Source organism: Caenorhabditis briggsae (genome assembly GCF_000004555.2).
Source record: "Caenorhabditis briggsae complete genome, chrX, whole genome shotgun sequence".
Taxonomy (NCBI): Eukaryota; Metazoa; Nematoda; class Chromadorea; order Rhabditida; family Rhabditidae; genus Caenorhabditis; species Caenorhabditis briggsae.
The window spans coordinates 14,118,741-14,144,810 of record NC_013491.2 but is presented as its reverse complement, the minus strand read 5'-3'; the positions used below and the strand labels follow the sequence as shown (position 1 = coordinate 14,144,810).

The 26,070-nt window shown below is 37.7% G+C and overlaps 6 protein-coding genes across 6 annotated transcripts; 2 read left to right on the top strand and 4 right to left on the bottom strand.

Moving 5' to 3' along the window:
- Window positions 1–47: 47 nt before the first annotated feature.
- On the bottom strand, window positions 48–3,151 carry CBG00060 (the record flags this gene model as incomplete). Its single annotated transcript, XM_002645161.1, has 11 exons — window positions 48–165; window positions 212–286; window positions 329–448; window positions 495–1,163; window positions 1,209–1,340; window positions 1,387–1,580; window positions 2,032–2,113; window positions 2,258–2,368; window positions 2,511–2,585; window positions 2,631–2,750; window positions 2,796–3,151. 11 exons carry the CDS (start codon window positions 3,149–3,151, stop codon window positions 48–50), a joined length of 2,052 nt encoding a protein of 683 aa, XP_002645207.1.
- A 261-nt stretch (window positions 3,152–3,412) lies between these two features.
- On the bottom strand, window positions 3,413–5,539 carry CBG00059 (the record flags this gene model as incomplete). The annotated part of the gene is made up of 8 exons (XM_002645160.1): window positions 3,413–3,508; window positions 3,557–3,850; window positions 3,899–4,025; window positions 4,167–4,307; window positions 4,352–4,426; window positions 4,473–4,592; window positions 4,638–5,126; window positions 5,394–5,539. 8 exons carry the CDS (start codon window positions 5,537–5,539, stop codon window positions 3,413–3,415), a joined length of 1,488 nt encoding a protein of 495 aa, XP_002645206.1.
- Window positions 5,540–8,158: 2,619 nt separating this feature from the next.
- On the bottom strand, window positions 8,159–12,276 carry CBG27857 (the record flags this gene model as incomplete). Its single annotated transcript, XM_045240073.1, has 16 exons — window positions 8,159–8,297; window positions 8,341–8,445; window positions 8,489–8,599; window positions 8,643–8,762; window positions 8,806–8,973; window positions 9,479–9,598; window positions 9,796–9,915; window positions 9,960–10,064; window positions 10,109–10,240; window positions 10,497–10,649; window positions 10,696–10,770; window positions 10,822–10,941; window positions 10,990–11,243; window positions 11,745–11,955; window positions 12,003–12,131; window positions 12,176–12,276. 16 exons carry the CDS (start codon window positions 12,274–12,276, stop codon window positions 8,159–8,161), a joined length of 2,163 nt encoding a protein of 720 aa, XP_045097855.1.
- A 3,456-nt stretch (window positions 12,277–15,732) lies between these two features.
- Window positions 15,733–16,738, top strand: CBG27856 (the record flags this gene model as incomplete). The annotated part of the gene is made up of 3 exons (XM_045240072.1): window positions 15,733–16,221; window positions 16,269–16,534; window positions 16,585–16,738. 3 exons carry the CDS (start codon window positions 15,733–15,735, stop codon window positions 16,736–16,738), a joined length of 909 nt encoding a protein of 302 aa, XP_045097854.1.
- A 4,070-nt stretch (window positions 16,739–20,808) lies between these two features.
- CBG00056 lies at window positions 20,809–22,121 on the top strand (the record flags this gene model as incomplete). The annotated part of the gene is made up of 2 exons (XM_002645159.1): window positions 20,809–21,913; window positions 21,955–22,121. 2 exons carry the CDS (start codon window positions 20,809–20,811, stop codon window positions 22,119–22,121), a joined length of 1,272 nt encoding a protein of 423 aa, XP_002645205.1.
- Window positions 22,122–24,017: 1,896 nt separating this feature from the next.
- Window positions 24,018–25,403, bottom strand: CBG00055 (the record flags this gene model as incomplete). The annotated part of the gene is made up of 5 exons (XM_045240071.1): window positions 24,018–24,248; window positions 24,433–24,605; window positions 24,651–24,775; window positions 24,971–25,207; window positions 25,351–25,403. The coding sequence occupies 5 exons, from the start codon at window positions 25,401–25,403 to the stop codon at window positions 24,018–24,020; spliced, it is 819 nt and encodes a 272-aa protein (XP_045091458.1).
- Between the last annotated feature and the right edge of the window lie 667 nt (window positions 25,404–26,070).

Genomic DNA, 26,070 nt, shown 5'->3' with positions numbered 1-26,070 from the left:
TTTTTTGTGACTCCAACATTGTCAAAGTGAGTTCGGAATATTAAAATTTAGTTTGCATTCCCATTCTGAGATGTGAACAATGCTCCACTATTGCGAAGAAGAGATGTGCGCTTTTGTTGCAGTTGTATCTTCTCATTTTCCGCTTGCTCCATTTTATTTTTTACGCTGAAAAAGTGGTTAGATCATGCTCCTGTGAAAGCGAATGTTTTACCTGTGGTAGTTTTCGCGAAGAGATTCATTTTGTTGAGTGAGAGCAAGAATTCCCTGTTGTTGTTCTGCGATTTCCCTGTAACTGTCATTATATGTTTATAAGGGAATAGAAGCTCACTGTTGAAGGTGATTGAGATTTGCCATTCTTTGGTTATTATTCTCTGATAGTTTTTGAACACCTTCACTCAGCATCTGGATATCGTCCAATACAAAATCTCCTCCGACGTCATTCATCGAACTAAAAAAATTTAAAAGCTCAGATGTTTTCAAACCCAATAACTTACTTTTCATAGAAACGAATTGTTTCTGCGTGTTCGTTACAATCTCTCTGAAGGTTCTCCATCTTCTCGGCTTTTTTCTTAAGCGTCATTTCTTCTTTGCGGAGAGAACTGTTCCGCAGCTTGGCATTTTCCAGCTGCTTCTTGACAGTCTCAATCTCCTGTTGAGTTTTTTTCAATTCTGTCTTCTGCATTTCATATTTAGCTTCAGTTTTACTGCATTTTTCACATACTGCTTCTTGAGGAGTAACTGTCTGTTCTTCTGTTTTTCCGTTTTTCTGTTCTGCCTGATTTTGAAGAATCGGAGTCTCTAACATTCTGTAGAGGACATGTTGTGAAAACGGTGTACTGTGCTGACTTCGGTGGTGTACTGCTGAGCGTCCTCTCGTTCCATTTCCAACTACTTCGATTAGTTTGAACGAATGGTCAGAAATTGACGATGTGCGTGGACTTTGTATGTCAACTCCGGCAACGAAAAAATTGTACATTGTTCCCATCAAGCTTAACATAGATAAACAATCGTAGTTGTGGTTATCCGGGCAGTCCTTCCTTTCGAAACACGAAATGCACTTCGCCACAGCAGATAAGAAAATCCCATACATTTTTAGAATTTCCCTTCTGGACATCTTTGGGCGAATCTCCACTTCAAATGGGATTTGAAAGTCTGACATCTTACTGTAAAATGCAAATTTTGAACAGTGCAGGCGTTAATAAACTGACATTTGCTTGAATAGCTGTATGGTTTCTTCTAACGATTTTTTGAATTGATCAGTGACCTTTATCGGAATATCCATATATATGCAATTTCCTTCCTTTGTTCCATCGAATAATTGACAATAAGCATCGGAAATGCTAAAATAGGTTTTAACATTATATTTTAACGTGAATGCAGACTTACAGCGTGTGCTCCATATCTCGAAAACGAGTCATTGCCGATTTTTTCTCCTCATCAGTGAAATGATTAGCTGATTTTGAACTCGCAGCTGTCTTCAGAATTTGTTCCGAGGTTGGTTGCAGAGCTGTATTCGCATCCGTCTTCGGAGATGACTTCTGTGCTTTCGACTTCTTCTTTCTAGTCATTGTGTTGTTACCCTGAAAAATCAAAGGATATGAAGAAGAAATAGAAGAAATAAAATGCAAGACTGGAGAAAAAACGTTGAATATTATTTTCCGAAAATCTTTTTTTGAAGGAAGTCATGTATATACAAAAATCGATTGAGAAAAGCGAACAGGCACTTAAAAAGAGAGATATGGGAACTGACCCGAAGGCGATGTTAAATGTATTTGGTTGTGCTCATGCTATAGAGACAAAAATGACGGACAGCCGAAAAAATGGAAAAATGTGTTGAGAATATCCAAAAAAGATGAGAGATGCACTGATATAGGGAAACTAGGTAGTAGTCTTGAGTATGTTAACACGTAAACCAACCATCCACAAAAAAAACGGAATAACATTAAAAAAAAAATGATTTATAGATAAAAAGGCGAAAATAATTGATTGGAATACTTCTGAATGTTTGCATCATCGTTGAAATCAAATAACTCTTGGATTGTTTTCCCTTATCTCGATTTGGCTTTTTAGAGCTGCTGAATCTTCGCTCATTATATGATTTTCGTTGGATAAGCTGAAAACGACGGTTTTGCAGTTTTGAATACCACATTAAGAGTTGTTCAGTTGGTTTTGACCTTTTTTCAAAAGTCTGGAGCTAGGCTGTCAAGTGCCCACTTACTTTGAAAATTTAGGAGGTTATCAGACTTAAATTGCAAACTTTGAAGTCACAGAAAGTTTTGAAATTCTTAGTTTTTCAGTTATTTGCCGTTTTCGTAAGGATGCTTTTTTTCTCAGTTTTTGCACTGTGTCTTTCAGAAATCGGAAAATACTAAAAAAATTGAATTTTTTGAAAAATTCTATATCTGGAAAGTTTTTAATCTCTGTTTGATTATAACCTCTAAAATTTACAAAGTAATATGTAACTCATGACTCCTGAAAATGGTCAAAATCAATATTGTCCGGTATTGTACCTTTCGAATGTTTTCAGTTGCAATTCGTAGCCTTGTGTCATAGTGGTAATGCGCTCACTGTTTTTGCGGATTTGTCTGTAATGCTTTCACATTGATTAAAACTGCAAAAACGTTACTTACTCTTTGAGTGCTTCCAGTTCATGATCTTTTGGCTCTAGTTGTCTCTCCAAACGATCATTCTCCAGTTTCAAAGAACTCATCTCGAAAATTATTTCTTCCGCCTCCATGTCATTCAACATGCTGTGAAAAAGCTACTACTTGGTATAGGGAAAGAATCACACTCACTTTTCATAATACTGTATAGTTTCATTTTGTTCCGAGCACTCGTTTTGGATTTTCTTCAGCTCTTCGGATTTTGCAATCCAATTCTCCACTTCGATCTCACGTTTGCTGTTATAGTCTTTCAAACGATTTATATCGACTTTGAAAGAGGAAATGCTGTCCTTCATTCTTTTCAGTTTTTCTTCGTTTTTCTTGAAAAACTTTTGCTTCTCTAAGCAATCAACGCATTTTTCGGGTGTCTTTTCCGTGTCCCGTACCAATTGCCCATTTCCTGATTCAACTGTAACCTTTGAATTTTCACTCGTGGGCTTGGGTTCGTTGGAAGGCGTTTTGTTCTTCTTGTTCTTTTTGGGTGGCATTGCAATTTCTCTGCAAAAATAAATTGATTGAAATACAGTACTCAGTTAGTCACTTGATAAACATGTCAGTAAAAAAAAGAGAAGGAACGGAATGAGCAATAAACGGGAAAAGATGAGTACTTGTAGGTAAGTAAAACACGGTTATGAAGTACCGTATTTCGAATTGAAAAAATGAAAGTCAAAAAACATTTTAAACATATTTCATATCCAAGAAAATTAAAAAGAAAAATTAATATAATCCCAATTATTGAGAATTGATATTCAGCTTCCGGAGAGAGGTGGAAAATCGACAGGATCCACCCATTTAATCCGACAGAAGAGGCACGTAGATTTCTTTTGGAGCCACTTTCTGACGCACTTAAATGTTAAGGAAATAAAACATGGAATTAATGCGAACAACGTTACCGATTCATGAGACTTGTTCTTGCACGACCAACAGGCCAGAACTTTGCCATGAAGCATCGATGCGAAGCAAAGTGGACATTCATGCTCCTTTTCCTGTTCATCTTGTTGAATATTTGGAGGTGCCACACGGTTGCCATCATCTGCTCGTTGAAGAGTTGGAGGTGCCACACGGTTTCCATTATCCCCCCGTTGATTATCATTATGCAAAATTGCAGCAGTTATTTCATCAAAAAGTTTTGATGAAAACTTTTTGAAAGAAGGCACATCAACAAGCAGGTAAAGAGTGTCAATTTGCTGAAATAAAGCATGTGCCGATATGATTTTTGAAAATTATGATTTTACCTGCAGATGAATCTGGTTTGCAGTAATAATATCGAGCCGAGCGTTGAATGCTGTCTTGTACCGTTCAAATTCCACCTTCGCACGATTTGCGAGCGTTTGGTGTCCCAACTCTTCCAACTCTTCGATTCTTAAACCAAGGTATAGGTGACTTCAGTCTTGTCACTAGAGTGGAGACTAAAAACTTGTCGGAACTTTCTTGGATTCAAAAATTACAGCTCCAATCAGGGAAACTAGAGTTTTTTCGTAGTCTACCTTCTAAGACGCTCACCTTCCAGAATGTATTTCGATTGATTTATCGATGTGTTTCATGTAAATCTCTTCACCCCTGTGTCGTTCCGTTCTTATTGTTTGATATTGAATCCTCAATGCCTTATTTTTTTGGTGGAGGTCCTTATGTTCAATTCTAGCTCTAAAAATTGGTCAATTCTTTTGAATAAAAACGTAATCTCTCACCTTCTTATGTTTTCGGTTAAATCCTCCTTAGTTTCGATCATTTGGCAAATTTCTTCGTTTTGATTTCGAATGATTCTGGAATAGTTGACTAATACTACTTCTAATAAAATTTGCTACTCACTCTTTCAGCTTCTCTAATTCAGTTTCTCTGGTTGAGTGGGCATCAATCAGCAACATTTTTTGGTTTCTCATCTTTTCCAAGAGTTTTCCTTCCTTTTGTGATTGAACTTCTCGAAGCGTTCTATAATGAATTGAATTGACACATTACACCGATTTTGAAACTCACTCTTCCAGGGAGCTGATTTTCTTGTTCTTCTCCTGAAATTCCCTTCTGGCTTCTTCGAGTAATTTTTCGCTGAACATCGTATTCTTCAGTTTTTTCTCGAGATTCCTCTTCGTTTCCGTGTGCTTCTCCAGTTCTCGCACAGCCTCATCGAAGTAGTCCCCCAAAATTCTCAACTCCTCATCGTTTTTGATGCGCAGTTCGGATTTCAAAATACATCCCTCACAAGTTTCAGGATGATCTTTCTGATTCGGAGGGGTCGGCGACTCCAATTCCAGTGGCGTTGTCATGGTTCCTTTGGTTTCTGTCGTCTGCCAAACAACTCCATAAGTCGGCATTTTGTAAGATGGGTCAATCAGTTTCCGCCCTTGACACTCTTTATTTATCCTTTCCATTATATTGATATATTTCTGGTTAAGGATGATCTCAGAAGCGAATTGAAAATACTGAGAGCCGTTCGACTGACGATAAACTCCAAAGTTGACAAAGTAACTGAAAAAATTAATTGATTTAGTCAGAGAAAAATGGTTCCTTCTGAGTTTTTTTGTCATCTTATAAGACTACCAGCCCGCTGGCTGGTGCGCCTTCAGCTTAATCTATTTTACTGGTTCATCACTCCGCTACCATTACCTCTCTCTTCGTATACTCTTTCTCAAATGATAAAACAACGACCCATGAAGACCAACATAAGCGTCTAGCGCTTTATATATAAGGAAGAATCGCAACATTCCGAATTAATTATAAAATACTTGAACTCACAAGTTTTTGTCTTTTTGGAACACAAAGCGATTTTGAGACGGTAACGGATCCGGAAACGCTTCTTTCACTACCGTACGCTTTTCAGGTTCTGGCAGAACAATTGGTCCTTTTGGCACATCCGATTGGTTTGATTTGTTCGGAAGCATTTCTGAAAATTAAAGAGTTATAAATGTCTGCTAGATCTTGAATGATAACAAATTAGATTTTGAGATTTTTGGTTCATATAAACACAAAATAGGGCAAAGGCAACAGAAAAATGGACAGGTAAAAAAAAGAAACCGACCAGGATTTCATAAAAATTGGAGAGAAGAGTAAGAAGTTATGAATTTTTAGAGATTGAAAGAGGTTGCGTCGGAGGGTTGAGAGACAAAGACACTGGTTGAACATACATAAGACGACGAGAAGAGCACCATGCTAATCGTGGTGCGGTCGGAACGGTGTGGTGGTGGCGTAATAAGAGATAGCGGCGTTCCACCAGGCCTGCGCGGATGCAAATTGACGATTGCCAAAATTTATCGAAATTTAGGCATTTCGGCAACTCAAAAATCTTGTGAAGATGTGAAATTTTTCACAATTGTCAACAAAAACGTTCAAATAGGGGGAAATATTTTTTGGAAAATGCCAAGTTTCCTTTTGTTGCCGCACAGGCTCGTCTCACATTGTCATCTCTGAGCTAAACTATCTCCATTCCTGTGAAAGTATCAACAATTTGTTAACTGATAAAATGTTGGTGATATTATGATAACTGATTTATCTGTCGACAAATTGTTGATACCTTTCACAGTAATAGAGAAAATTGAGTTTCAAGTTGATGGGTTGTGCGGGTTTCTATCTATTTATTTTGTTTATTCACCGGAGGGTATGATACCTCTGACATGTGAAAGGTAGAATAATTGGGATTAAAATTTAACAAAGGATTGGATGTAAAGAACGGGGGAGGATTGGGAACGGGAAATGGGGCAACACTGGGTGTTAGAAATTATTGGAATCTGAAGCGAGAAAATGATTGAGATCACAGTTCGATAGTCTGTTTTTAAATGCCTTAGACGACTGCTTAACCGGGAACACTTTCATCGGTAATGAATTCCAATATCTGATTACTCTATTCGAGAGTATCCGTGAGGATAATTTTGTAGAGTTCTTTGTGAGAGGTCTCAGATAATAATCGTGACGCCGCAGGAATCTAGCATGGTTGAAAATTTCGAACATAGGCATCTCAATCATAATTTCTTTTGTGACTATGTATATCAGAGGAAAAAAATTAAAAAAATACACCTATTGAGATGGGAAAGAGAAGAAACGGCTTTTGGGAGATCGGGGTAATGGGAGGTGATTAATTGTCTTCGCTTTTATTGGAATATTTAATCCTACGCATCAGGCATAAAAATGAACAAAAAATGTGTGAAAGAACATGAAATAGGCGCAAGTAAGGTATCATTCACCAGTTTAAACTCAGATAATCAACAAAAGCAAACCTTGGAATGTGAACGTGAATTTACTATCAGATCACGGATGTTCGGAATGACCTTTTTGAAATTTTCGGAATGAAAATTCCGACTTTCAAAATTTCGGAAAGATCGGAATTTCAGAAAAGATCGGAATTTCATTCCGGAAAAAAATGTCGGAAATTTTCTGGTCCGAATTTCGTTCCGCGCAACGGAAATATCCCGGTCGGAATTTCATTCCGAAAATGGTCGGAATTTTCGAAATTCTGAATTCCGTTCCGAACATCTCTGACTGTCAGATATAATAAGATTTCTCGAAAAAACCCGTGCTCGAAAACCTGGCGATTCAAATACAGATTTTCGCGGTTATGCGGGATGACGGAGTGTCGTTGCCTGCCCGAGGTACTTTTACGAGGGTCGAGAGAAAATACCCAACCGAACACAGAAATAGGGGGGGGGGGGGGGAGAGATAGAGAGAGAGAAGGGACAAAAGTTAATATACACAAGAAAATAAAAACCGGGGTCACAACATGTGGCATCTCGGGAGGGGCACAGAATCAATAAACCATCAACGGCCTAACTAGGGAATTATGCAAATTGATCATAGAGTTATGGCACATGACCGATATCATTGGAAAGCTGAGAAAATTTAATTATGAATATGCAATCAAAATCTGCTAAGCGGTAGCCAGCTCGAAGATAATTAGTTCTGAAGGTCTGGATGCGTTACTGTTTTCTTCAATTTCAATAGGGACTTTGGATTTATTCATTTAAGGTTCACGTTATTCAAAATTACTTGAAATTGAGTAAAATAGTATAGAATACAATGCTTCACACCTAATTTCCGAGCATTATTTAGCAGATTTTGACTGCATATTTGTGAATAATTTTTTCTCAACTTTCCAATCCATAACTCCATGACCCGTTTGCACCATTCTCTAGTAAGTATGAAAATGGAGATACTGAGAGAACATCACAAAAAACGCAGAACGGGCGATGATAAAAAGATATTGAGAGGAAAACGAGAAAAACAATTAATTTCCGGAGAGAAATGAATATGATACATACACAAGGACAAAAAATTCGCATTAGTGCAAAACAAGGAAAAATAGTATATACATCCGAGATAAACGGAATATGAGAAGAGAATACGAGAAGAGTCAGAAAACGTCACAATCTTTTATTCGAATATTAAGTGAGCGATTATCAAAAAAAAAAGTTCAAAAAACTATGGAGACTCTCCAGGACAATGATGTTTTGGGGATACTGTTCTAGCCACTGAAAAACTTCTTCTTAAATACGTTTTACCTTCTACAATTATCACCTGAATTCGCAGTCAGCGCACAAGCTGTCCCGATCATGCTTAACCACCTTCTTGCCGCATCGTGGGCAGTCGTACAAGTTGCTCAGCAATGGGAAAAAAGGCATCATTGTTCGAGTGTATTCCGCTGTTGACGAACTGTAGAATAATCTTCAATTAAGTTAACAGAAAGTCAGCTCACCTTGCATTTTCTTGGATGCTTTGAATTTCAAAGTTTGAGAGTCCATTCTCCATATGAGGCTGATAATGATTCGTATTTTGCTGAGTGTAAGCAGTTTTAGTATTCCTATAAAAGTCTCGTTTCTTCAGTCGACAAGTTTGAAACTCACGCTTGGTTCCCCTCTTTACCATTCATGATGCTGTTTTGAAGATTCAAATCGTTGAGTCCATTTTCGAGATACTTCATGATATCTTTTTTATCGTAAGCGGTCGCAGTAGCCCTGTGAAACGTTATTTTATTCAGTTGATAAGAATTGAACTCACGGTCGTTTCATGTGGGGATTTTGAATGGCGCTTCTTTGAAAGTTGAAGTTGTAGGCGCCCTTCTCGACACGTGGCACATTTTCCATCGAGCTTCGCAGATTGTAAGCGGATGCAGAAGTCCTGTGAACCCCTAATTGATTTGGTCGACAATAATAAAATTTACAATTGTTTCAGCTGAGAGACTTGCATGTCGATTCTTTGAAGATTGTAGTTGTAGGCGCCATTATCGACATTTAACAGGCAGTCTTTAGCATTCAAATTATTGAGAGCATTCTCGACATGAAGCAGGTATTTTTTCCCATTTTGCTGATTGTGTGCAGTGTCAGTATGTCTGTAAAAGTTTCATTTAATCAGTCAGCAATAATCAAACTCACGATTGTTTCATGTGTGTGATCTGAATCGCGCTTTGTTGAAGATTTTCCATAGAGTTTTGCCCATTGAACCCGGTTGAAGGAGTCCTGGGAAGCCTTCATTCCAGGCACTTTTCAGGCCAATTCGGTGACCCGGCCCGGCCCAGCCATGGTGACCCGGCCAGCCGAGCAGGGCCGGGCCGGGTCAGGGTCAAAAAATAATCCTTTCGGCTCGGGTAGCCGATTTTTAAAAAGGGTTCAGAAAAATTAGTTTAATTCCATCTCAAAAAAAACTTCCTGGGATTATCCGCTATTACAAAAGTATGATGTTTATTAAAAACCTAGCGAAAACTTCGAAAGTTTATGAGAAACTTCGGAATTTCGAAATTTCATAAGCTGACCACGGCCGGAGAATTTTTCATTTGGGCCCTACCCGGCCAATGACAAGTATGCCATTTTCATTAAGTAGATAGAAATGAAACTTACGACTGGTTCATGTGGAGATTTTGCATCGTATTGCGTTGAAGATTTCGATTTCTGTAGTAATTGTCGACATGATGCTGATGCTCTCTCACTTGTGGTGGACTGTAGACGTTTGCCGTGATCCTATAAAAATGTCATTTATTCAGTCGACAAGTTTGAAATTTACGATTTTTTCATGTGGGTATTCTGAATAGCACTGAGTTCAAGACTCAAATTATTCAGAGCACGTGACTGATTTTCCATCGAAATTCGCAAATTGGGAGCGGTTGAAGATGTCCTGTAAAACTTTTATTCATTCAGTCGACAAAAAATAAACTTACGATTGGTTCATTTGAGAATTTTGCATTTTGCTGTGTGGAAGATTGCGGTTTGTAAGGTCATTTCCGACATTATGATGATACTCCCTCACTTGTGTTGAACTGTACACGTTTACCGTGACCCTGTAAAAAGTTTAATTCATTCAGTCAAAAGGATTGCGACTCACTCTTGGTTTCTCTCCTGATTGCAGCTGCGGTGAAGATCAAGAACACTTCTCAACTGGCTCCATGGCTCTGATGGGTTTTGGCAAGTGTACGTTGCTTTTGGGATCCTGTTAAAAACGAAATTACCAAACCAATCCACTATCAAACTTACGTTTCTTTAATTTGGACTTCTCGCGAATTTTTAGTTGGAAGGTTGAATTTTTGGTTGCCACTTTCAGCATATTGCTTGTTGTATTCGGGTGTTGGTTGTGTGTTGAATGGACTGAACTTGGTGGATGGCAACCTTAAAAACATAAATGAATTAACGTAAACACTCTTATAGGACAATAACTTTTAACTTGTCAACCCTAACGTTTAAGCCAATCTATCTTTTTTATTCCTGAAAAAAAGATATCAAAAATCCGTTACTAACAAACTATTTCTGATATTAAATAAAACACTTTGTCAGTTGACCACTTTCCGGTCTCTCTTCCATCAAAGAAGATATATGGAGTCAAAGTTGACATAGTGAATGGTATATCGGCAAGTTTGAAACGTACATTTTCATTTGAAGTTCTTTCATGGTACGTGCTTCCTGTTCTTTTCTATTCTTTTCCACATTCTTCTGATGCTCCAAAGCTGCAACAATTTCATCGATTTCAGCCTTCGTTTTGGTGTTTTCATTTGCAACTTCTTCATATTGCTGCTCCAATCTAGAAATTCGTCAATTTTTGCCATTCTCCAATTTTCATTAATTACCTGGCGGTGACATTCTGCCCTAACTGGTTTTCTTCTTCTAATTTCACAAGTTGCTGTCGATTGCTCTCGATTTGTCTGAAATTGAAATGACTGGTTGCAATTCCAACTTTTCTGGTTTTTGCTCACTCCTCATTTTGTTGAATCATCCTTTCTTGTCTTGCAGCTTCACTTTCCAGTTTCACTTTCTCATTCATGAGATGCTCCATATCTCTACTGGCTCTCGCGTTTTTGATTTCTTCCCACCGTCTGCAAAAACAAGCATCAATAAGTAATCAATGCTCTCAATTCCCTCACCTTTGGGCTTCTTGAGCCTCCAAAGTTTTCTGTTTGAACATTCTCTTAGTTTCTTCCAATCCTCGACAGTTTGCCTGAAGACTTTGAATCGACCCAACGAGAATTCCATTCTCGCTTTCAATACCCTCGAGTTCTTTTTTGAGCTCTTCCAGCTTTATCTGGCTTGCGTTCTTCTCGAAGAAAGCTTTTTCCTGCTTAGCCAATATTCCGGTGCAATTGTGGCACTCTTTTTGTACTGCTTTTGTTCTGATTTTCTGAAATTTAATACTATTTTCAAAAGGAAGGCTGAAGCGGACAAGGATTGCTTTACAAACCATGTCAGTACGGACGGTTCTATCAAACTCATTTTTAAAATGTTTAAACTAATGTAACTTTCCATGTATCCTTTTGACATGGAGGCTTAACTTTTGCAAGTTGAGTTTTCTACGCCACTACGGTAAAATGACCTAAAAATGGTCTTACCATCAACTGGTGTGTTTTCTAGGTCATTTAAACGCAATAACCTAACTTTTGAAAATTGCGTTTTCTAGGCCACCACGTAACAATGATCTAGAAAACATACCAGGTAAAATATCAAACCAGTGCTAGGCCATTTCAACCTGGTGAGAGGAAACTCAACTTGCAAAAATTAAGAAACCATTTTGAAATGACCAAAAAACAAGAATATTATTTTCGTCGAAATTCCTCTGAAAATTTCTAAGAAAGGCGTTATCGAACATTTTTCTGAAAAGACACACATAACGAAAAAATGTTACCTTCATGTTCTTGAACTGAGCCCTCATTTTGTTGAGAGCTTCATCGACAATCTTTTCGGCTTTCCGCAGTGGTTCCATCAAGTCTCTCTCCTCCGGAAACATCAACCTTTTTTTGATGACTTTGATGGCATCGGAGAAGTTCTCAAAAAGACCCAAAATTTCGGAGACGAGCCATGATGCAGCAATAGTTGGATCTATAGACGATCCAATTCTGAAACATATTATAATATTCGCTTGAGCAAATAAAAACCCTCTCACATCATTCTGATTCGAGAAGCAGTGCGTTGAATTTGTGGACTGTATTGGATGTTAACAGTCTTAGCCATATCGATTTTACCATTCGGCCCTCTTCCTTCCTTATCCACAGTTGCCACAATGTTAGATACCCTGAAATAAAATATCTTGATTTTATGAAAAAATGCAATGCTTACACTTCTAACAAATCTTTCGGCATCTCTTCAACTATCTCATTCATTTTTTCAGTGCCCAAATACCGAATCATATTGACATTTGAATCGACTGAAAAGGCCATTTTGTCTGAAAATTTTCATTTCATTACACCGGAAGTTCGAACACATGGATGAAATGGTACAGAGACACACAATCAAAAATGATAGAAAAGACAATGCACATATTTACATAGAAAAAAGAGTCTCTCTCAACGTTTTGAGAAAAAACATCACAGAGAATATCACAAAAAACAAAACGAGACATTCCTAAACATGAACTGCTAAGAACCAAAATTAAGATAGCCTATTATCATTCTTATGATAAATAAATGATGTGGTGTCTCTTTTTTTCTTTTCTTCTTTTTGTGACATTCGTGTTTTTCCCAGAAGGCCAGTTTCTCAATAAAAAGGCCGCCAGACAAATTTGATCTACCGTAAAACATTTGGGGTTTGCAGGTCAACATAAAAAGATATTTTAGATATTATACTTCGGCAGACGATCTCGCGCCGCAGGCGCACCAGCCACCAGTTTGAAGCGCCGGAACAAACAGGCTGCTAGTCTATTGAAAATTCGTTCAGCTGATTGGAAGCAAGAACTATAATGTCGTCTGGTATATAAAAACTGTAATAGAGCTCTTGCTACTTATAGGTATCTATAAGCACTCCCATAAGGATTACGTTGTATTAGAGATGCGTGCTACTACAGGTGGCGTTATATTAGTTTTTACGGTAATCACCATTTTCCTTGCACTTAAATTTATGTGATTCCAAAAAATGCAAATCAGCAAATTACTGGCTTGCTTCTTTCTGAATAACCCGAATATAATTGAGAAAAAAATCTCAGATAAACTCACTAGAGCAGGCGACGACCAGAAAAAATCACACGGGGCTGTGGAATTTTGTGTAATTACACCATGACGAATTCGGAAGTGTCGCGTGTATGGCAGATATCTCACATGTGTTATTTTCTCAATATTATCGAAAAGGTCTGGTAGACTTCGGTTAGTCAAGTGAAAAATAAGTTTCTTGAGTAGGCATCTAGAGAAGCGCAAGAAGAAAACTGATCCAGTAAAATGGTTGAAAAGATTCAGTAGAAAAGAGACAGAGATACTGTCTTTTTTCTACTAAATCTATATGAAATACACAAAAAAAATCGCAAACTGGTGCTTCTGAAATGAGAGCTTCGTCACACTTAAAATTTAGACACGTGTCAGTTTTCAGATTTTCGAAACGGAATTCGAAAACATCTCAATCGTTGTTGAGTCACTACGGTAGTGACTAAACAAGTCGCCAATGAGGAATTAACACGCAACGCGTCCCGATGTGCCACGGTGTCAAATTTGAAATTGGGGGCCATTTCGCGATTCTATGTGCCCTCCTAATTAGTCATCAAGCAGAAAAAACGTTTTTTCGAGGAAGAGTGAAGTGAGAAATCGGGTGGGTGAGAAAACAGTCAAGAAAAGCCATTCAATCAAAAATGAGGAAAAAACGATAGTAGGAGAGAGCCTTCTTTTTGACTGGCAGTAGGAGGTTTTATGCAATTGTGTGTATTTCTGCGTCGAAAGGAACGAGGAAAAGAGAACAGAGCCCCTACCACACAGTTTCTCGACTATCATTGGCCCTCGCCTGTCGTATGGAAATTTGGGAGAGGGAGACCCGGAAAATGTCACGAGGGAGAGGAAAGAACCGCCCATAAAAAATGGCTTGGGAAAATTAGAACAAAAACGATGATTTGTAAAAAACTAGAATGGGAAAAAGTGGGAAAAGGAAAAAAGAATGGGAAAGTGTATATGGTTCTCTGATTATCCTACAGATGCATACAAAAAAGAAAAAATGTCGATGGTCTGGTGGGATAAAATAAGGAAATGAAGGGAGCAGAGATAGCGATATAACCGTTATCTCGAATCGACTTCTGAAAAATTGAAGGAATCTGAGTAATACCAGAAATATGACGAGGAAATAGGCGCATTTGTTTTTTATTCACCTCAATTCAACAATCATGTGAGGGCCACGGAGAATGATGATGAAATTTTTAGGCAGCCGGGCACTTTCAATGAAAGGGACTGTCAAAAAACAAGAACAGATATTCGAGTTGAGATTGCAGATGATGTCAGGCAAGTGATTCATAAAATCTTCCTTGTTGGAAGAAGAGTCCGAAGCGGGAAACAATAAATTTAGTATAGTGAGAATTTGTAGTTCAAAGTTCGGAAAATTCTAATTCTCTTTCAAGGAAATCCGCCTTTAAAAAGAATATGAGCAAACGAGCCATTACGCCCACTGCCCATTAATGTTGTCATTTCATCTCCTCGGAGTGCACATTTACCTCTGCTTCCAATCGTATGACTTCGCTTTTTTCGAATTTTCCCTTGACTGAGTTAATCACAGGTCACGTGTCCCAGTGAATATGGCTCTCTTTTTGGCAAGGAGAGTGAAACAAGACAGAGATGTATAAATGACTTCTGGAAGAGTTGCTAGGGAGTTAATGCTTTGAATTTGGCAGTCGCAGGAGAGTTTGTATGTTCGGAATTCTAAAGATGAAAGCTTTGTTTTTGAAAGCTGGAATTCTAGCTCTACTGGAGCTTGTTCTTTCTATTTTTTTTTCATTTTCCCAATGAATCAGAATTCTGATTGCGGAGTGAAAATACAAGAGTCGAAAGTGGGAAAAAAGTATTTTAACTCGTTTGTCGAAAGTCGGAATCCCTTCTCAAATGGGAAAGCAAGACTTTTGTTTGGAGCTTGTTCGTGTTTTGAAAGTTAGAATGTCCATAGACGATTTTCAACTTTTTCGTGATTTTCAGGTTTTTGAAAGGTCGAATCCCGCCCCATACGTTTAGTATTTTCAACTCTTCCCGCTTTTCAAACAATGTAATACGCCTTAGTAGCTTTTCTGTGGTTGTATTTTTGCAAAACCTAGGAATTTCTCTGGTCGACTAATGATATCTTGCTTCTAATTCGAGCTAACAACACCAAGAGTGACCTAAAAATGATACATCAAAGCACATTTCTACTGCATCAACTGCATTCTCCTTTTCCCTCATTTCTTCCTCATGACATTTTCACCTTTTTTCTGCGCTCCTTTCTTGATCAAACGGATTTTCGGAGATCATGTGCTTGGTACGGAGAAACACAAGATTTTGAGAGGAGGGGATTATTATTTGTAGGTAGAAAAATTGATGTGCTGCTATCAAACTCGAGACTTCTTATTATCCACTACACTTGTGAGATCTTCTTGAAGAAACGTGCATTTTTCTTCACTGATTGAAATGAAAAATTTTCATTTTTGGCATGCCACTCGATTTTTTTATTTACCCCACCACTTCTTCTTGTAAATGTGAAAATCTTTTTAAAAGATTTCCAATTGTATTTTTCAGAATGAGCGACGAAATATCAAAAGTGCGGAAAAGCGACAAAAATTCTTTCAATTTGCTGGGTCTTCCAATCCTTGTTATAGAGACAATTTTTGTTGTTTCGAATTTTTCCATACTGTAAGTTGAAATCGACAGTGAGGACATTTCTAATTACGTTAACTCAGATTCAACATGACACAAACGTCGAAGAGAATGAAAGAAATGATTCAGAGAAAAGTCAAAACCACAAAGCCAATTTTCATCTCAATTCGCCGATCAGGAGAGACTATTCGAATCGATGACTTCACTTACCAGATCATAAGAACCAGAGCCGCGCTTGAAAGACCACCAAACACCGAATTATCTAACCTTTATGTGGACAACCCATTTTCTAATGTGTGGACTAGTCAGACGTCACAGTATGGCGATGAATTGAGTGAATTTATTACAAACGTGCGCAAACTTTTTCCAAATGCTCCAATCGACTATCTCTCAATCAATCTTAATCGTGCTCAACCTCACGCTGATTTGATTGATCTTGTGGTTCCACGACAACTCAGCAAAGTCATTTGCTCATTCCATGGTTATAATATTCTTAATTCAAACTTGCTTGAAACGTTTTCTGTTTTGGATTGCTGTGCATTCAGAGCCTATGGGCCGCCTTTTGATCTAAAGGCAATAGTCAGTAAAAATCATTTCTATTTAGCTGATAGTAAATCAATTTTCAGAACTTACAAGCTGACTTCAAAAATTCGATGTATGAATTCATGTTGGATAATGGCATGTTTTATGGTGAAAATGAGATCTTCTTGATTAACGGGACACAATTTACCAACAGAGACGCGAATCTCTTAATCGAAAGATGGAAAAACGGGGGACTCGAAAGATGTCGGGCCATAAAAGTAAGGAACTTCCGAAATTTCGACATGAATTTGGTGTCTAACGGTCTCATTAACTGTGAATGGAATAGCTCGATCATGGAACGCTACTTCAGGTAAAACAAGCATAAAATAAGACAACGCTGCTGCAATTTTATTGTTTCAGAACATCTCAAGCTATATTATACGATTTGAAGGGACATATTATTTTTTCAAATGATGATGTTGCGACAGTCAGATATGTGGAAGAGGATCAAATGCTGTATATCATTTTCTGGAAAGTTAATGATCTCCCGTTACGCTTTCCAAATCTAATTTAAAGCTTTTGATAACTACAATTCACAAATTTCTCAAAACTACTTTTTACTTATCTCCTATTTTTGTAGTTTTCTCCTTCGTCAAACCCTTCTTGACTGTTCTGTGGTTTACAATTTTTTGACCTCTCAACGACTTGTTCTTTTTTGGAACTGACATTTTCACAATTCATTTGTGAATTTTCTTTCTTCAATAAATTTTGTGTTTCAAATTTTCATCATTCAAATGTACATGGGGAAAATAATATTAGGCTGGTAAAAGATATGCACCGCTTCTACACTGTACATTTCAATTGAAAATCTCAAAAATGTTGTGAAATTTTGTGAAATTTCAAGTTCCCGAATCTAGGTATACAAATTTTAAACAAGTGCAATCCGTTTTGAAGTTTCAAATGGGATCGACCACCAATAACATTTAAAAATTTTCGAAAGAAATTAATTTTGAACAAAATTAATTATTTCTCTTCTCAAAGTTATAAATTCGCCAACAACACGAAGATTCTTGCCAATGACTAATTTGGAGTCCAGAATTGGCGCCAAGGAATTCGATTTTCCAAAGTTGACATGAATGATGAAATTTTGACTTATTTATATATATAAAACAAGTAGGCATTTCCTGAGCTTCTGAATATATTTTTGGAAATTGTGCTGCTTTGATATTTTCAACAATATGTTGGCCAGGGAAAAAGTCAATTTTTAAAGCACCGGCTTATCCTTCTTCATAACGATAACGGAGACGAGATACATTTTTTAAAGAATCAAAGTGTAGTAATTTCATAATCCTTTCTGATTTTCTTTGTTTCATTCCCTGAAAAACTTCATACTTTTTGCCTTCTGTTCTCCAACCTAAAGTTCATTCTTATTTGAACACGCGTTTCAAAGTCGTCGTAAAAGTCAGAAATAGATAAATCGAATAGGAAGCGAGAACAGTTTCTCTTCTTTCTTCTGCTTGCAGTTTTCGTTTTCTTTTCCTTTCTTTTTCAACTTGCCGTACTTTTTTTTTGCGCTTCCATAAGAAATTTAATAGCGTTTGATTCTTGAAGTCTTTGTGTTCAGAACGCGTCCGACAATTTAGGGTTGTTCTGCGTCTCTCAATCTTTATTAGCTGTAAAAATGAGTGTGAGGTGCATTACAAAGTATCCTACCATCGTTTAAACTTTCTTTTGATTTTTCTTCTTTCAGTTTACATTTTGTCAGAAAACACTGTGGAACGTTGTTTACAGAAATCTTCTCTTCTTTTGGTTAATTCGATTTTCGCAGTCCTAATAAAATTGCTTTGTAAGTAAGAGGTGAGTTGCTCAAAACTCAAAGTAAAATTATCTAAATATCTGTTAGACATTCAAAAAAGTTCCTAATCAGAAAACGTTGGTGATCTTCCTTATATATAAAACGCTAGACGCATCTGTCCGTCCCGGTGTCCGTCTGTCGACTTTTGGGTTTTTAAATAAGAGTTTGGCCGCAACCAAAACTGAACTCGCGACCTTTCGCACAATAGCTGCGCACGCACACAGTTGCGCCATGAGAGCCACAGAGAAAGAGGGGAGGGAGGGCGTAGAGGTTCTACTCGGCTGAAGAGTTTGGTGTGGTCGTCGCTGCACGCCAATGCAAAGCATAGTGGTTGACGCGAGCCTGCTTTTTGTCGGCTGCAGCATTATACCGCGCCTTCGCCGATTCGGTTGTCGTTCTATACTAGAGGCGCCTAAGAATACAGCTAATCCAGTGAATTCATATCACAGTGAATGGTTGCGGCATAATCTCCGGGGGATAGGAAGGGGTAGAAAAAGCCGATATCGTGCGTTGCGGGTTCGAGTTCGATAGCCAGCATATTTTTGCGGGTTTTCAACACGGTTCAGAAATGTGTGAGAATGTAAGCGAACGATTCTCTTCTTGAATGAAATGGTAAAACAAGAGTATCCCGTTTCTCAAATTTGATTAGTTTCAAGTCGATTTAATATTTGATTGACTTTCGAAGCTTTCAGTTTGTTTTTGTCTCAAGTCACTAGATAACCTTGGAAGAAAATTTGGTGAAAAATCAGTACATTTAATCGGTTTTTCTTGAAAGGTCCGTCTGAAAGCACATAAGTTTTTGATGAAAAGCCGAAAGTCATACACTGAAAACACCCTATAGCCCCTAATTATTGAATTCCCTTTAATAGAACGTTCTCTGAGATGTGCTCCGAAAAATAGAATGCCAGCCTCCAAAAAACAACACTCTCCAATCGAATGCTCCCCTAATAGAATGCCGCCGAAAATTACTCTTTACCAGATTATCAATCTGTTGATTCTTAGAGTCAGCCACGGATGTTCGGAACGGAGTTCGGAATTATGACCATTCTCAGAATAGAATTTCTACCGGAAAAATTCCGAAATTTTTTTTTTGGAATGTCTCCTTTTTTCGGAATACCATCTCGATCGGAATTTTTCCAAAGCTTCTTTTTTTCGAAATTAGAGATTTTTGAACTACGGTATGTCAAAGACGCACGCAAAACATTTGCTTGCAGGTCAAGAGCAAACTTAAGTCTAATATTTTTTTTGCGCTGTCGAAATCTTTCTGTCAATTTTCACCAGTTTTTTTTTGTTTTTGTGCATCAAGAATTGAATTTCTACTTTAAAACTTGAATTTTTTTAAAACTCCGAATATTCCGAAATTTTAACGTTTTGAAAATCTGACAATTTTGCATTTCCGAAACTTCTAAATTTTAGAAATTGAATTTTCGACATTCAGAAAATTTCCGAACATCCCTGGAGCGGGCTGACCTATTGTCGCTAGGGTTTTTTTTTTGAAAAATTTTCTTTGATCATTTTAAAATTTTTGTTTTCTTTTCTTCTTTGCCTTTTCACAGTTTCTGTTTCGGTAGGGTCCGAAAAGAATCTTTGCAAAATCCGCAAAAAATAGGGTTGAAGAGAAGAGAATGCCACCCTCTAATAGAACTTTCTCCTAGCTATTCATTAAAAATAGAACGCCATGGCATTAAATTAGACTACATAGGTGCAAAGCTAAAAAGAGTTTAAAAATTTTTCTAAGATTTACTAATAGAAATTCTTCCGCGCTTATTCTTTTCAAGGTCTCAATTCGAATCTTTGGATATTCAGAAGTTTGAGTATTTGGAATGTCTAAAATAAAGATATCCAGAAATCGTAAAAGTAAGACAATTGGGGATTAAGAGATCAGTTACTAAAAAATCGAAAGTTCCAAAATTCTTCATTGTCAATATTTAGGTTTTTTTTTTTTTTTTTTAAATATAGAGGTTTCAAGTCCGAATGTCCACGTTTTCGGAAGGTTAATTCATGATTTTTTTAATTCGAAAGACTTCGAGTTTTGACTTTCAGAATTTCTAATTCGAAACTTAATAAATTTGGAAATTGAGAAATTGAGACGATCCTAACTCAACACTTTTCGCAATTACAAAACTCGCGAATTTTCATATGTTAAAGTAAATATCTAAATATGGAAGTTTGAGAGTTTATCCCAAGTTTTTGAGTTTCTAAATCGCGGATCGTGATTTTTTGGAACCCCGAGATTATTATTCTGAATTTACAGGATTTACGATTTTTTGAATTAAAAAAGACAAATATCCAGAAATCTTTCGAAAATTGGAAATCCTGAAAGTGTGTCACAATATCGAACAACTTGAAAATAAAATATGAATGACGTGACCCTTTGAGAAAGAAAAATGAAAAAGTGAGGAGCGGAGCGACGAACAGTACAATGAATAGGTCTCATCGCGACGAGAGCGCACTATCCAGCTGTTTGAAGCGCCGGAGGCGCGGCAAACATGCTGGTTTTATGATAAAAAGTTTATCAATTAACAGATTTTTTATCTCTTCAAATAACCGGTATGAATAGGCTCACAGCATTAAGTTGTATTTTAGTTCTAACGGTAACTATTTTATTTTTGTTTACCCTTGAGAATTTCACTCAAAAATTCAAACAACACCTAAAGACATTTTCAGAAATGCCCAGTTCGTCTTCAAGCTCGTCATCCGTCCGGATTCCGAGTGGTTCGAGCCTTTTGCGAAACCATCTACCCGAAAACTCGCAAGAAATATATAACTATGGGGTGGCACATTACAAAATGTACGGAAAGAATGAACAACAAGCTCTTCGCCCACAATTTGTGCTCTTCAATTGCACTCGACAACCCCAACTTGTTTTGCTTGGAGTTCATCGTAAGGAAAACCGCTATCTGAAACTCGAATTCGAACACCCTCAACATCAATTCAAAGTGCATTCATGTGATTGTCAAACGCCCACCATGGAATCCGATCTAAATCCACTACACACTTCTCATTGTTCTGAAATCGGAAAAATAGTGGTTGATTGCTGGAATTCGTTCAACAACAAACGTGAGCAATACGTCTACAACAAGGAATCCAAGATTCTTGAGCAAGTGCACAGATCAGATATAATGTTTCGTCCAGATCTCAACATATCTAGACATGTAATGATTTGTGACATTGGCAGTGGCGTAAATATATCAATAGAAAAAGATGCAGATGGTCTATGCCAGTTTCGACATGAAGAAGGCCAAACTGTGAAATTACCAGACTCTGTAGTACAGCAATTTGTTTCTGACAATGATGTCATTCCTGAACCAGAACAGCCACCCGAAAACGTCTTCCAGCAATATTTCCAAACACTTCCTGATTTCATAACCTTGTTTTGTCCTTGTTTCAATCGGATTAATATTTGTGTCAAGATCACAGATGGCACTTATCTCAAATATTATTTCAACGAGAAGCGTATGGTACGAACTATTAACTGTCCAGTGTGCCCCGAGAAGATCACTCAAAACTTTTTGGTTCCGATGTATTTTGACTGTCGTGAAGGCCAGGACAACGTGATTCATTGTCGAAACAAGACAACAAACCTTTTCGAGCAATACATTTATGATTGGAACGCCAGTGAGCTGAAACAAGTTTTTCTACCTGAATTTCCTTACGACGGGTCTCGCCGCCAAGATTCGGATAGCTACTTCTTCAAGATAGACGATATTATCATATCAAAGGAAGGTGAATATTTGATGCTGGAAATCCTCCGATCATCCAACAAACGTGTTCGATTTGGTCCTGTTGCCGTGAATACCATGACCATGCAGTACAAAATTTTTGAGGAAAACGAAAGAGAACGAAAATCGAAAGAGATACAGAATAACAGCTCGCGTGCGGAGGATGTAGAAGGTAAAAGCTACACCAATAAATTTATAAACTAATTTTTCCAGGATTTTCACCAACGTTTTCACAGGAGCTCCATAATAGAATTCGAGGATGTCAGTCATCAGAATTTTTCCTAGACCATGGCAATTATGACAAATTATACGAATTCGTGGAAAATGTTGGAAAATTAATCGCTCACAACAATAAGAATCGGTTCAACACCAATCAATAATTGTATACTACTCCAAATCACTTTTCTACAATTCAATTATTTTTTAAAAGGAATCATGTTGTTTTATTTTTATATCAAATACTTTATACTTTTCGGTGGCATTGTTTCAGTTCCCTTTTAGTTATATTTCATCAACCAATTATAGTATTTTTAGCAACACTATACGTTAAAAATTGGAACACTACACTGAAGGCAGCCATACTTGCTGGTGAGCGCCTAACCAGGGAGTGTCGTTCAGAAAGCTCTTCAGAATTTTCTCTAAATTGGCTCATTTATAGAATCGGGTATGGGCTTTTACGTGACGCGGTGGCTACCTGCAAAACTCGCTGAAACTCGAGAAAAATCGATCTGAAATTATAACATTTTCGCGTGTCTTATCGCTTCCCTTTTCCTCCCCTTCTTTCACTGCATTGCGTGCAAGAGATAAAAATGCCTCGGTAGCAGAGTGGCTAGCAGCGAGGACCACCAAACCATAAGAATAGATATATTCGTTCGCTAACTGCTCTGTTTTTACATAATGTTTTTTCAGAATGTCCCTGAAAATTGGTACTAACAAGCTCAAATTCGGATGTATCAGATAAAAAACTCGCCGATCAACCTCCAGACCTTCAAGTTTGACATTAACCAATTTTAATGAAAATCGCAGTGAACGATGCGATAATTGGGATCATAGGATAGAAGACACGCATTTAAACTCTAAAATTTCTGCGACGAGTCTCGTGTGTTGTAATCCCAATCCACCCATAGTTGAGACCAAAGACTTGCATATGCAGTTCTCAAGTTTTAAGGGTTCAACAGTAACCGTTTTGTTCAGAAATTGGTTTAAAAATCGCCTGGAGCAAGTGTCAACTGGGTGTATCACAAGGAAAACTCTCTGACGCAGTTATAGAGCTTTCGGCTCTTTTCTAGTTTAGAGGTCCCAAAAAAGAATAGAGGTCCCAAAAAAGAATAGAGGTCCCAAAAAAAAGAATAGAGGACCCAAAAAAGAATAGAGGTCCCAAAATAAAATAGAGGTCCCAAAAAAAATTAGAGCTCCCAAAAAAGTTTAGTGGTCCCAAGAAAAAATAGTGGTCCAAAACTTAAAAATGCACAGATACCGGAATAATGTACTAAAATTTGAATTGTGTAAGAATTTAAAGTTTTGAGGTTGAGGCAAAATAATTGTTGATGATATATTTTATAATTCTAATAGGCTTAGGAATGCATATTTTCTGACAATTATCTAAGCCTGAGAGACAGCATAATCACGAAGTGGTTACTGTATTGCCCAAATTTTCCTCATATGTAAATTGGGTTCATCGGCAAGATGCGAGAGAATTGGAGCTAAAATTGTTAGGAGTAGTCATGTCATCCTATAAGACCCTAAAACTCAAACTACTCGCACAGTTCAAATACTAGTACATCATTCCAACATCTGCGCGTTTTTCGTATTTTGGACCTCTATTTTTTCTTGGGACCTCTAAATTTTTTTGGGACCTCTAAACTAAAAAAGAGCCGAGCTTTCCCTGTTCAACAGTATCCGTTTTGTTCAGAAACTGGCTCAAAAATCGACTGGAGCAATGTGTCAACTGCGTGTATCAGAAGGAAGATTCTCTGACGCAGTTCTAGACCTTTCCCGGTTCAACAGTAACCGTTTTGTTCAGAAAGAGGGAAATTCGAATTTTCCAGATTAATCGAAACTTTGAAGTTGTGGCCTAACTTTTGCAAGATTTTTCTAGGCCACCGCCTTTTTCAGCCTAGAAATGACCAAATATGCCTCTGGTGTGTTTTCTAGGTAATTTTGAAGTGGTTGGTCCGACACTTAGGTGGTGAGCCTGTGTCGGAGCGAAAGTACAATGATAGTACATTAGTTATTCTACAACTAGTTTATTGCTTAAAACAATATCATTCAAAAAGTTATACATCATCAGCTGCTTCCATTTCCTTTTGGTCTTCTCCTGCTTCCTCCTTGTTCAGGTTCCCATATACAGCAAAGAATTTCTCAAAACTCTGCGACTTTCGTTTGTCAATGTTCTCCTTGGCTCTCTCGAAATCGGCATCCACCAAACACAGTTTCGTCGGCTCAATCCGAAATGTTTCAACTTGAAGTCTCGGATTATTGGGTGAAATGCAACTGTGGATGCTCGTCTGAAAGACCCTTTCTAATGTAAAAAATGCAAAATCAAACTCACGAAGTTAGATTCCATAACGCTGGTTCTGTTCGATGGCTTCTTCCAGAACATTGCTGATCTGACGCCGCGCAGATGCTCATCGGCAAAATAGAACTGATAAGAAAACGAGTATAGAATAAGAAAATGTCCAATTTTAGTACCTGTTGACGGTCCGGATAAGTGGTACAGGCATTGATCGCGCAGGCGTCTACAGTGCGAGAAAGGTCCAGTTTCAGTGGGTGGGACGAATTGATGGTATCCGTGAAAATGGGTGCATTCAGAAGAAGAGATCTGTCGGCGTCTGGAGATAAGCCAAGACGACCACTGGCTTTGTCTGCAATGTTTTTTAAAAAATATAAATAGAGCACTAATCGCTCACCATAGACGAAGCCAGGAATAGTTTTTGAAATATAAAACAGCGAGGAGTAGTCCAACTGGGCTTCTTGTTCGGTAAAGTTTTTCAACTCTTCATCCACGTGGATCGTCTTACGGAAGTTTTCAAAACTGGAAAATTAAGTCTTCAAGACAGAAAGAAATTTAAGCTCACATCTGATCCAGGCTATCGCAATCAATCACATCTCCTCTCGTCAACTTCCTCTTCAACTCCTGAATGAGACGACGCCCTTGAACTCCCGTATTTCGATAGAGCTTTGCCTCTTTCGGAAGTTTAGCGGCATGGAATCGCAAAAATCAGCTAACTCTTGAGCCGATTTGAATGGAATCTCTTGTTCCTCATTGATAGCCAATAACAGGTTTGCAAACAATTGTTCAGCGTTCTGCTGCCCGTTGACAGTCAAGTTTGTTTCCACAAATGTTATGCGGATCAGATCATTGAGAATTTTTTCTTCCGCATCTTCCTGACTTATTCCCGTAACGTTTTGAAGAAATTCGACTGAATCATTGAACTTCTCTACATGATCTTCTCTATATTTCTTCCTGGAAAAAGTAAGAAATCAAGGAGTTTCTTCCCGGAAGAGAAAACTCGCCTCCATAGGTCAGGTTCGAACTGTACTCCAATTTCGGGCCATTTTTCGTTTATTTCGGATTTTATCTTCATACGTCTTTCTCTACCGGCACACTTGTTATCAGCGTCATTAAGATGGAAACGGCTCCTAAATGCTTCATCACTCATTTCTCTGAAAATTGATATTATTTATATACGGAGCTGTATTTGAAACAAAAATAGAAGAAAAAAGTCGATGAGAGAAGAGGAAAGCTGGATCTGGTAAAACATCTGCGTCTCTATTACTTTGTGTACACAATCAAAACATTTGAATATTAGGGGAACGGATACTGTGGAACAGTGACAACTCGAGAATTGCATCGGAGACTCTTCCTTCTGATACACGCATTTGACACTTGCTCCAGGCGATTTTTAAACCAATTTCTGAACAAAAACTGTTTTTTTTTGTGTGAACTGTTGTCTAATAAACGAAATGGAAAATTAATTTTTAAGTTTATTGATAAGAAAAACAGGTTCTACCTTTTTGCGGAGTCTTCTGTCGCAAACTCCCAGTTGACACATCGTCCCTTCTTTTTTTTTATTGAGATTATTTATATTCTGTACGAAACATAACTGTCTGCCCGAAACTGCGTTAAAAAAATCACTGGACTTGAAAAAACAATTTCCTTCTTGTCTAAACATGAGATATTTGTATGAGTGTCGCTTTTGCTTTGAAAATAACGTATTCGTCCGTTTCGATTTACTTATAAATAACTGGCGCGGACTAGCTGAGATGGCCTAACACACGCTTTGTGGCCGCGGCTCTTGTGGATTTACGAGGAGGAAAGAAGAAAAA